The 12617-nt window shown below is 40.6% G+C and overlaps 1 protein-coding gene across 1 annotated transcript in view; it reads right to left on the bottom strand.

Moving 5' to 3' along the window:
* cdh2 (cadherin 2, type 1, N-cadherin (neuronal)) overlaps nt 1-11418 on the bottom strand; it is a 64706-nt gene extending 53288 nt beyond the window's left edge. The window contains exons 1-2 of the mRNA XM_028592412.1: nt 11060-11418; nt 9279-9387 (exon numbers count right to left, since the gene is read on the bottom strand). Coding sequence (XP_028448213.1) covers nt 9279-9387; nt 11060-11119 — 169 coding nt within the window. The 5' untranslated portion in view covers nt 11120-11418. The remainder of the gene's footprint in view (nt 1-9278; nt 9388-11059) is intronic.
* Nucleotides 11419-12617: the final 1199 nt, after the last annotated feature.

The following is a 12617-nucleotide window of genomic DNA, read 5'->3' on the forward strand; positions in this document are numbered from 1 at the left end:
CTCAATTTCTACTTTGGCAGAATACAATTGGTCAAACATCTTAAAACAAGTAATGATTTAAATGAAAGAGAAAACTGGAGAATAAAGTTGCCTCCTCGGTTTGATTCAAAGCCCAGCTCCTTAATAAGCCCAATTCATTTTCTTCCTGGGCCTGGCTCCCTCTATCACTAGTGACAGGCGTGAAAGGTCAATAACCTTGGCTCATAGCCCTCATATGGTTAGCAATGCCATAAATTAATGGTTGAGGCCGTTATTTCAAACTCTTCAAGTCAGCCGAAGGAAGCTTATCTTCTACAAAGGTCACAGTGCTTAGAACACTTAGTGTGAGAGTGAAGGGCTGGCACAGGACCTATATAAGATTGAGTGTATTGCACTTGGGTGGAATCTGATGGAAGGTATGTTTGATGCTGGTAAACTTTTGTAAACCTGTGTTACTGTTGCCAAGTGTACAGTGTGCATAGTGTTAGGACATAAAACACCAAAAACATTAGACAGGGCTTTGGCATTTCTGTTTACAGAAACAGTTTAGAGAAACAAATGTTAAGGCGCACAATTTTTAATATTAACATTGTATGATAACGCTTTGGAATAGGGAAGGGTTATACTTCATTTGCTTTATTTATTATGGTTAAAAAGCACAGTAAAAGTTACCAGAAAATAGCAATGCCTGTAACACTGCAATGCAATGCAATACTACTACCTTGAAAGCTTTTGTTGAGACTACTTGTTTTTCTCCTCCAAACACCAAGAGATTAGATCCTCCAGGCAGCAGAGATTTTCTGGTACTTTTTATGGCCTTGATCATTATTGAACACACTTGTGGGCGTTAGCTTGCAGTTCTGCAACTATGGTTTGCTTGCAATGTGCTTTTGACATGTCATCATCATCTCACATCTTACTTCTGAAAGTTTTCATGCAAAACAAAGCAACCTTTAATTTGATTTACTTTAAGCATGTTTGCTTTAGAACTGGATTGGATACATTTATTTCCTCTTCCTCCCCATCACCAGCGGGTTTTCTTTTTTTGTGCCTTATTTTGATCTCAATTTGCAATTTAGGGAGACATTAGCAGTGTTTGGCTTAATGCAACTAATAATGCAACTTAATGCTAATCCAAAATCATTGTCATGTACGAATGAGATTTCAGAGTTATGAATGCAAATATTGATTTTAACACAATTAATCATGGAGCTCTAACGGGCAGCTTCTCCCAGCTCACAACCTCACACAAGCCGACATTACCTGCCCAGGATACAATGGCAGAGAGCCAAAGAAAACAAGAAACTAGTAAAGAGATTGAAATTGTTGTGAGGTTCGTGAGTCTTGCTGTTCTGTCTTTAGTGCAATCTTTAGTGTAACTTGATTAATGAACAGAGCAACTTGTAGCAACTGATAATACAACCATTGTATTCTTACACAATTGTGTTCATTGTGCTCACAACTTGAGGCAGAATGTAATTTCAACAAGAGACATTTTCATCAAAATCACAATTAAACTGTTATGCAAAGTGCCTTTGTCTTAGCCTCCTCATTTGTGCAGACTAGGTCAGACTCAACATGTTTTGAGAAATTAGCAGACCTTCATCTTGTAGCAGCAGTTATATCCTTCAGTAAGAATATACCCCCCTCTAGCCCCTGTCCTGCTGAGCAGGCAGTGCTACAGGAAATAAAGTGGCGACATGCTGCACGCTCTTTAATGCCTCAGTAAATATCGACAGAGGCAGAGATAATATAAACTCAGACAACGCAAGCCGCAGGGCGATATGTTGCTCACTGCATTAGTGTGCCCTCAAATGGAGACTAGAAATTGCTGCAGGTCAATCATAATATCCGTGTGGTGATGGCAGACACTGGTGTCAGCAAGGCCCGGTAACAGTAGATCACTTGGGACAAGTAATATGGCGGGCTACATATGCTTATCTTATGAGCCAACAGTTGGGAGGGGAAAATGAAAGGCAATGTTCCCAATCACCCATCAAATCAACATTAAATGAAAAGATTAATTTATCATGAATAAAAGTAATGATTTCCTTTATTTTGTAAGACAAGCAAAAAATAGAAATAACTATCACCCCACAGGTCCCTGGAATGATATGATCAATAGTGAATGGGACTTAGCCTTATTTATATGTTAGTGTAAAGAAGCTTGTCGTAAGAAACCATATTAAAAAAAAAGCTCCACAAAACCTCAGAAAGCCATCTATGAAAAATATTACCAACACCACTAAAATCACACTCATGGCTGAAGCAATGAAGCAACCAAGGTCACTCCAAGAAACAAACTCAGTTGTAGAATAAAGGACTAAATGCTGCAGTACTGTCCTTGCATTCCTCAATTAAGTCCCATCAATCATTGCACAGAGCCAAGGGAGCTCTTCCATCTTAAAGCGCACGTGTAGCAGGGGGGAAGGGAGGGAAGGGAGTGGCGGAAGTGAAAGAAGGCTGGATAAAAGGAGGATGCATGGAGAATGTCACGAGATATGACCTAGCGACTCATCAGAGGCTAGTGTCCAGAGAGGCGCTGGTGCGTTGAAATTGAAGCCTCTGCCGGAACACAATAGTTGGCGTAGCCCGCGGGAGGTAGACATCTCTTCCCAGGCAGGATATTGGCTTTTGTGAACATGGTTACAGTATCTGGGTCAATTAACGTGTCCCTGCTTCAAATTTCTCTTTTGTTGGCGGAGGAATAATAGTGTGCCAATTCATGTAGCCTCTTGAACACAGCATGAGGTTTACAAATGTGAGCTATGTGTGTCACTCGCATACAGAAAAAGGCTAAATACAAGGCTAGTTCTGTTTCTATTTTCTACGTTTGCTCGAATTCTCATTAATATATTCATTTGAGCATTAGCTTCCCAGTTTGACCCTGCACACAAAGACGTTGTGTCTGCCTGTTGTCTGTCGTTCAATGCTGTTGAATTTACATCTGGGCAGCAAGTGAATGCATTCTTGTCTAAAAGCAACAAAGCTGAAGCTAAACGTATTGCCTTAAGAACAAAAGATTTAACGAGAGAGAGAGAGAGAGAGAAAGTAGTGGGGACTGGGAGTGGCTTCCCTTCACTGATCCGCCGATGTAAAATGTGAAGCCAAGGCTCTCTATACTATACTCATCTAGCTAAACATAATGAGAAAAACAAGCACAGCAGAGAGAGAAACTGTGGGCAAAATCGAACGGGGGCATTGCACAATAAACAGCTGGGGCAACACGGCAAACAGAGCTTTCTTTGTAGTGACGGGATCTGGGAAAGAGATATGGAGCTGTTTGCTCGACCAGCCAAAAGAGGCTGTCCCACAGAAGAAAAATGGCACTGAAATCCACAAATCAGTCACAAGTAAAGTAAACAATTCACTCCATAGTGCTGATGAATTGTCTTCTAGGTGCAAGCTGGCATTTTCGTTTCCACACTTATTCTAGCATTCCACTTATGTTATGAAAAATAACACTAGCCAAGTTATGAGGAGGCACATATGCAGAAAGTCAGGTCAATATGGCTATTTATACACAGCGTCATTACATAGTGGGGTCATCTTGTGCACTTCCTGGGTGTTCTTCACATTAACTAAAACACATCCGAACCAGTGTGCTAGCTACAAAATACCACAACCACGAAGAATGACTCCAGCTCCCTCTCATGTCACGACAAACTGCAAACAAAAAATATTATTTTATAAGAATAAATCAATCTTTTCTCTTTTGACAGTCTTTTAGATGGAAGCACACATCAATTTTAAAACCTTAGTAGCAATACAGCATCACGGATGAGAGACCAAGGTGTGATCTAGAACCAAATAACCTATAAAACCCCCTCTAACCTTCACATGACGTGTGAAGAAGCAATACAGTGAAAGGTCTGCTTTACTGATCTGTATCCGGTCTCTGTGGATCATAATCAACAATTACAGTTTGATTTGGCAAACCTTGTGAAAAATAAATTACAATCTACATTTAAGTAGTCACAGTCAGATAATAAAGCATGGACTGGCTGCTGATTTTTAGTCAAATCTTGCGTCGATAGAGGCTGGGTAAATCAGCCTTTACTAACAGCTAGTTATAGACACCTCTGTTAGCAGGAGCTGCCCATACACTTCAACAACACCACCAAGAGCCATCTGGGTTGAACAAGCTAATTATATGCCAAGGACAACCCCCCACACATTCAAACAGGCACGAAAGAGCGACACCTTAACCACTGCCCAATGTCAGAGCCACACACTGTTAGGTGCCAATAGCAGAGGGCAGGGCCTGAAGCTGATAAGAGCGATATGAACAGAGGTGATGAGAAGCCATCAGGATAATGTCAGCCCTCTACAAAATACTTTATCTACATTAAGGCGTTACTCAAGTACCGGTCTGCCTCCAAATATGGAGGGATTCCTTTCGGACTAACATTTGGTTTAGTTAAGAACTTAGAGCCTTTAAAAAGGTCAGACATAAATAAAATATGTCTTATTCTGTCATGCCACCCAGTAGGCTCAGAAAGCACACCCATAAATTGCCACAGATGGGTGCACTTGTTTTAATATGCTAACATTATTATTTCATTTTTACGATATGGCCTTTGGACTGCAACAGAGTAGCAATCCTCTGACAAACGGCTGTGATGGCCCCAACACTAGCACTCGACCATCACTGCCTTGTTATACTGCAGGCAAATCGTATCAAAGGTTACTTCCCAAAACCATGCACTGCCAAGGTTCAATCTGCCGTCACAATATGTGGTGGTTACCTAGGCCATGGCGCTCTCGGGGGAAAAGTACACCGTAACAGGAGATGAAAATTAATGCATGCAGGCTGATAACAATAAAGAATAAAACAAATTCAACTCCAACCCACCAGTGATGCTTTAGATGGGAATTGGAGCACAGCATTCATTACAACATATTGATCACTGCAAACAAAGACCCTGGATTCATTGATCTACTTCCAGAAAAAGAGAGCGGGGGGCGGTGGGGGGGGATGGACTACTCTTACGAACAAACTTAGACTAAAACTGCTTCCTTTGCTAATACAATTTTTTTTAAAAGAGCTGGACTTTGAACCAATCAAAAAGAGAAAGATGGTCATGGGGTTGTTCTGGTTTTCCCCCACAATGGCAATGAGAATATGTGAAACCTGCAGAAGCTGCTATAGAATAAAAAACAAAGAGCTTCACAGTGTCTCATGTTGCTCTTCGTTTTTCTCATCTGCTGTATGATGGCTCCTTGGTGCTCATGGATCTCATCTTGAACAGGGATTTGAATATTAAGAAAGTCATGTTTGACTATTGAATTATTCAGCATTAGCACAGACATCAATGCAGACCCTTATACACCTCAAACACAAAGATCTCAATCGCTGACACTGGGCTTCAGCAGATACTCTATTCCAGGCTATCCCTCAAAGTTATCAACCTATACTGAATAATTCAATAAACAACAGAGCTATATGAAATTGAAATTCTGCAACGTTCTAGAGACAATCCCTTATAGTCTTTGGTCCTTACCACAAAGGCCAAAATAGTGATGTTCTGTCCAACAGTACTTTGGACAAAAAATACTATCAAACTTGCTATGCAGACTGCCTGAAAACCTGTTTTTTTTTGTTTTGCTATTTGCGTTTGTCCCGTTTCTCCATGTGATGAACAATCGACTTCGTAGGTCAGAACGACATAAGGTAGTGGTGCCTCCCTGGTAAAGGGTCAGGACCTCTTTAGCTGGTCTTTCTCTCATCTATACCTCACCAGGAAACCCCCAACAGCCTCATCCCAAACCTGAGAGCAGGAAAAAGGGTTGAGTATGTTGCTGAGTGCTTGGCCCAGTTTACAGGAGAGGGTCGAGCTGGGTCACGTCTCTCCAAACACTGGGGCCCCTTAAACACATCTGAGTGGCCCCAGCTGTACCCAGAGCCATCACAATCTTAACAGGGCGCAGAGAACCAGAACAACATAAAAATGGGTTCAGTCAGGATTTCATGAACAATGTTTTTCTTGTCAAAAGGGTGACATTTAGTTAGTTTAAAAGGTTTGCCTTAAACAAACACAGCAAAGAGAGGTAATTATGTCTAATGATAGATTAACTGAAAATTCATATATATATATATATATATATATATATATATAGCCCGAAAGTGCTTTCCCGTTCATGTTCTCATTGCAGACGTTGACATTAATTGTTTCAATCACATTATTAAACTGGTCAACTGTAAATCCCTCCCCCCAACCCCTGGACCCTCTTGATACACTCACATTTATATCACTTGAAACAAGGCTAAGACAGTCTTTAGACATACTTCTCTTTCATCACCAGAGCTCGCATAATTGTCAAGTAAAAGAAGCAAGACACAGGGCTGTGGGGTGGAGGAAAGAAAAATGAAAGCAGAATACATGGTTGGGGGTAGGGATGGCAGAACAGCAGCATAAGAGAATGTATTAAGCTCAATTAGGCTTTTGGGCTTTTCATTAACCCAGTTTTTAGAGAGGGAAACCTCTGCTGAATAATGCTCCGACTGACTCACTTTGCAACCCCGCTTTAAAGGCCTCATCTGAAAAGAAAAAAAAACTATGCAATGTGTGTCAGCTCTCCAAAGCCACCAGAATTCCATTAGACACCCAGAGGCAAACCACCCGCAGGCGCAGCCTACCTGAAATTAAATGCAATTTAGTAAAACAAGTTACTTTATCAAGCAACTAAACAAGATAAGTGGAAACACTGCACAAATGTTAAAAGACTTCAGCCGCTTTCATCTGTATGATGGTCTGGTAATGAGTAACTATGTTTGGTCGTTTCTTTCCACTCAGTATCAGGCCAGAGCAAATATTCCAACCTTAAAAGCAAGGTCATATGGGCCCCAGAGGGTAGACAGTGGGTAACCCCCTAATCCTGATGTGGTTTTCCATCTGCAAACAATGAGCGTAACCTCCCTTTAATGGATCATTGGAGAGGAGTTCTCTTAGAAGAATAATTGTCCTTCCTGGCTTTTCTCTGTGCTGCTCTGCCGAGCAACTTTGAAGATATGCATTTTAACAAATCTATCTAAAATCAATGGAGCATCACCAAGCCAACTAACAGTGAACGTCTAGTTTACGCCCCCGGGAAAGTGATTAAATCTTACAATCAAGTAGCTATGTTAACTGGCTGGCCACAATTGCCATCATCAAATCCACAGGATGTATTCAATTTAGCACATACAATGTCAGCTGTTGACATGATAACTGCCCCCCATTTCCAGGTTTAACAGGATGTGTATTCTCTTGATCAATAACAAAAGGAGTGACATCCATTAGATGGGACAAGATTTATAACAGCTCAACCCCATTGTGTCCCATGCATATACCGGGGTCAAAAGCAATACAATACAAGCAAGGGACTCATATTACTGACACCTCACACAATGTACAGATAATATTACACAGATATGCAAGCAGGTCCTATTTTAACTAAGCTAAACTACCAACCAATAACAAGAGGAGAAGTGTAGGCTATGCGTATTAGAATTAGCTGACTGAGTTATTTATAACATGACAAAGGATATGTGTTCTGTTAAAACGTGTTCAGACTTTCAGTTATGGTTAATAAAATGACTCAAACAAGATTTACTTTTCTATTCATTATCTAAAGCCTTCCAGGGCACAATTGACAAAGCTAATACAATTCAAGGAAATGTAAAGCATTAGCCCGCTACATGCGGCTACAGAAGCATCAAAATAAAAAAAAATAAAAAACTCAACTCCTGGTCAAAAACAATATCCCAAACCAGCATGGTGAAAGCAAAGTTGAAAAACTTTGGGCATACTCTCCACAATGTGGGGGCTTTGTCTTTCAAAACATGCCACAGGAGCTATTCATTAGAGAATGCAGTTTCATTAACATCATCCCACGCTGCTGAGCTCTGCTGCATTACAATGACACAGGAGTGCCCCTCTCTGTCAAGGAAAACTCCACAGAGCAACAACTCGCTGGGGGAGGGGAAGGTAGAGAAAAGAGAAGAGGGGGTGTGTGTGTGTGGGGGGGGCAAACAAAAGGGAACCTGATTACCCCCGGTCACGGCTCATCCACAAGCCAAAAGAGGGAAATCCATCACCTGCAGGATCAAATGGAAACTTGTGCACAAGGTAAAGCCCAGTGAAAGCTGTACCCACCCATCGAAACACTCTCTTCCCTCTCTCCTTTCTTCTCTCGTCATTGCTACCTCCCCCTCCACCTATCTGACTCACAACAACGGCAGTGTGCAAGTTTTAGGCACACACTGTGAAATCCAACACAAGTGAGAATTTTTTCTGGTCTGAATGACCTCAAGGCTCTAACCCCTCTAATAGCACACTGGTGATATATTCCTGTTTTTATTAGCGTCTATAGGCCTGCGTACTCGTTCATGGTAGCTTCATCCTCATTTTGCCAATATTAAAGAGGCAGTATTGGTCATGCTTGCTGTAATGTAATGGGCTACTGCAAAAAAAAAAAACTTCACTTTCTTGTATGCACCAGGTTATATATATTATATGTGCCTACTACATCTGAGTTTCCCACAGAAAGACCATTGCTGTAACAAACATTTTGAAAGATACTTAAATAGCTGTTATTACTGCCCATGAGTAGGCTTAGCAGTATAACACTGTAAATGGATACATTACAATACGATTCTAGCAGGAACTTTTAGGCATACAAGTGTTTTAAGAAACATATGGTTTAAATCTGTACTGAAGTGATTTTGAACTTGTTGCAAACCAAATGCAAGATAAAGGCATATGGTAATGGAAATAATTAAATGCACCAGCACAAGGCATGGAATGTTTAATAGCTAGGTTATTTGCTTGATTAAAGTTGCTTAAGTATTCAAATATGTGTGTAATTGACTTTTTAGTCATTGCAACAAGTCCCCAGTGCAATCAACAAAGTTTTCCTACTTTTAATGACAAAGCCAGCCGTTAATATTTGTCTCCACAAACTGCAAATTATAAAAACACAAACTATTTAGCCACAATGTATGATCTAGCATTTAAGTAACAATCTGCTAATGTTTATGTCTGCTTTAAGAAAAAAAAACCATGAAAGCAAAATTGACAGGAGCTACGTGTACTGTATAGCTAAGTTGAACCACATTTGAGCTGGTTTACAAGGCAAACTACACGACTTGCAATACAACACAACTACACCGAAGCTAATTGTTTAAATATGTCAGGCTTGTTCTGATCCTCCCTGAAATGTAACACATGAAGACAAGCACGCACATACACACACTCAAACAAACAGACATAACAAGCATCCAGCACAGCAAGCACTAGGAATATTTCACCACTCACCGTTGAAAAGGGGATGTCCTTTCTCTGTGATATCTGGCACCACAACCTTGTATACATCTTCAGAGAAGCCTGGCCTGCATGGTGGGGTGCCCCTGCCCTCTGCTGCAATCTGTAATGTTGGGGGGAGGGCAACAATAAGTCATAAATCAACCTTAAAAATGCACTCTGTTGCCTCCAAAACCTCTTGGTCACGTTCTGAATTCCCCACAGTTGTACAAAAGCATCTGTTGTTTTTATAGCAGGGACCGCAATTAGGATAATGAGGCCAAAAGGGTTAAGCATTAGCCAAAAAGCATGGCTAGGCAAGAACAAGCTCCATTTGTATCCCTGGAGGGGCCTAGACACAGGGTAGGGTTATATGACCAACTCTCTCACTCCCCCACGATCAACACACTACTCTAGACAAACACTCTACTTTGAAGTATAGGAACAAAGCAATAAATGAAAAGTAAAAATGCTAACGACCCACTGTTGTGGGAATAAACATTTATGTGTTTATGTCTGATGGACAATACATAACTGATGGTGTCTAAAGAAACTGCAAGGCGATCGCTGTTATCGATAAAGTGCTTTTTTCTTGGCCTAATTTTGAAAAGGAAAACTCTGCTTAGGGTGTAAACGCGAATATTAAGAAAATTATGGTAATGTTACAAAGCAACAAGAAAAATATTACTGGGGCTGGTGTAAAGCATGGATTTTGCAAAAATAAATAAATCACTAACTGCATGCAGAGGATAACTAATGTCCAAATATACTCCATCACACAACCTCACCATTGATTCAGCTCCTAGGAAGGGCCCTGTTTCTTTGCAAGCATTCTCAAAAGAATGTAAAACGAGAAGAGTCCTGCTGAAAAAGAGCATTGTGGGTATCCGTGCCACTTGCCATTTTTAATCAGAGGAATTTAAATGGAAAATGGTTGTCGAGATGGGAGGGGGGAGCAGAGCTGGAATTCTAGCACGTTACAACAACGGCACCAGGATGTACATTTCTGACTATAAGTGTTAATACAGACGCCAACCCTTTACAACTCTTTCAACTGCCCAAAGTGCATTATTTAGCTGTGTGGCTGCTATATTTGTGTTGATAAAAGGGGACACGGTTTGAACAAAGTAGCCACATTGTAAAGAAAAGAAAATAATTTCCCCCAAAACACTCCATTACACTGTAAGGTTATTTCCTTAGGGTTCAACAACAGTCACTATACCATCACTGGTTACATGTAGTTAGGCTATATACATAACCACACTGTTTTACAGGAGGCTACTTCTCATTGTTGCTCATAACGGCTTTTACCAGAGAGGCAATTAACTCGCCGGGGGACGGGGACACGCTGTAGCCAGCTACATAAATATTCAATCTAAACTAAATATAACCAAGTGAGAACTAGGTTAATGTGGGCCTGTATCGCCCAACTTCCAGACAATAAAATATTCAGCTAACGTTATATGAACTCCTAAATCAGTCTACGTCATTGCATATTTGAACTATTTTAGATGAAATACATGTATGTGCGTAATAGTGGAACACAGCATCTCGTGAGAATACTTGTAATACAAATAAAAAAAATAACCGTTAGCCATTACAGCACGTGCTAGTCCTACTTTATCTTAAATTTCTTGGTATATTCGTGGCACTGTTTCAAAACTGCACGCTATGTAAAGTGCCTGTTGGAAGGCTAGCAGCTCGACGGGGCTTGTCGCTCGGAATCGCCACCTAACAAAAAGCACCTAAAACTGTCCGGTGAAACTCCGCTCGAAACCGCTCTGAAATTACATTACCTGCAGTCCTGCCAAGACCGCCAGCAGAAAGAGACCGCTGCCCTCGTGTAGTGAGTGCATTGTTACGCCCGCGACTGCTTAATGTCCCCCTTCGGAATCCGTGTAGAAAAAGAAGAAAGGGAAAAAAAAAAAAAAAAAAAGAAATAAGGCAAAATATCAAGAATATCCGTCTGGCACAAGTGTTGCTGCGGTGAAAAAAGATCCCTCTACGACAAAGGCAGGAGCAGCAGGAGCGGCGGCGGCAGCATGTAGCAGCCTCCTCCACTATCTATCCAGTCAGTAGTGAGGGAGAACAGTGCCTGGTACTGAGGCTGCTGCTCCCTCCCATCCAGTCCAACACAAACACAAAAAAGAGCCCCAGCCACTAGTCTATAAACCACCCATCTCACTGTCTCTCCCTACTGGTCACACAGCCAATTTCACTGCTGGGACGGAGCGGGGTCCCCTATGTTAACTATCATCCCAAATGACAGAGTAGGCCTGTTACAATATTCACACTTAATAGTTATGTTCATTCACAGTGTGTGGTAGTCTTTGTCGAGTTTATGGTGCTCTTATCTTACATTATGGTATTTATTTATTTTTGTTCATGATTTTTTCTGTTGTAACCTATTATCTTGCATCTGAAAAGTAGGCTATTTGCTAAAATTTAAGTAATATGTATCATATACAATACTTATAGGCTTTTATATTTATTATGCCTAGAACTGTCCGCCTGAAAAACGATAATGCATATGCAAACTGCTGATAAGGCTTCGGTATCTTGATTTAAACCACATAATATCAATACCAACCCATTATAGTATGGTTCTTATTGATATGACCAAGCTGTACTTCAAGTCCAAATTAAATTAACTTGAAAAACAATGTCACACCATTTCAGATTACAACACCTTGCAGTAGTTCAACATGTTAAGATCAGTTGAGGTCACCATTTATTTGCTTATTGTCTGGTTTCACTTACTCATGCACATACTATTTAAATGAGACTGAGAAACTAGAAATGCAAAACAGAGACAAATCCAAACAGACGTTGTATGTGATTATTTTACAACTTAGATGCATCGTCAGTGTTTCATTTTGAAGTTAAGTTCAAAGTTATCAAAATGGTAGTGTGTTTTTTTTCTGATCATGATACACTGGGTTGTGTGTATAGCCTATATATGTTGTTTTCCCATTTCAGTTCTATGGTTATTAGCTCCAGACTCCTCTGAGATAAATGCTTTTTGAATGTCATGGACATCAGTAATTTAGGATTCAATCAGTTGTCTCTCGGCCTGCACAAACAGTAACCCATACTCTATTGATCATAAGGTGGGAGATTTACATCACATTGCCCTTAGGTAATATCTGTTTACTGCACGTTTGGTCTGAATGATTATTAATTGTCAAGGTTTGTGCTAAATCAGTTTGTGTGTGTGTGTGTGTGTGTGTGTGTGTGTGTGTGTGTGTGTGTGTGTGTGTGTGTTTGTGCGTGCGTGCGTGTGTGTGCGTGCGTTTGTGTGCATGTGAGTTGCTGCCGAATAAGCTCAGTGTTTCACAAATTACTAACACTGTG

This window comes from Perca flavescens, chromosome 12 (assembly GCF_004354835.1).
Source record: "Perca flavescens isolate YP-PL-M2 chromosome 12, PFLA_1.0, whole genome shotgun sequence".
Taxonomy (NCBI): Eukaryota; Metazoa; Chordata; class Actinopteri; order Perciformes; family Percidae; genus Perca; species Perca flavescens.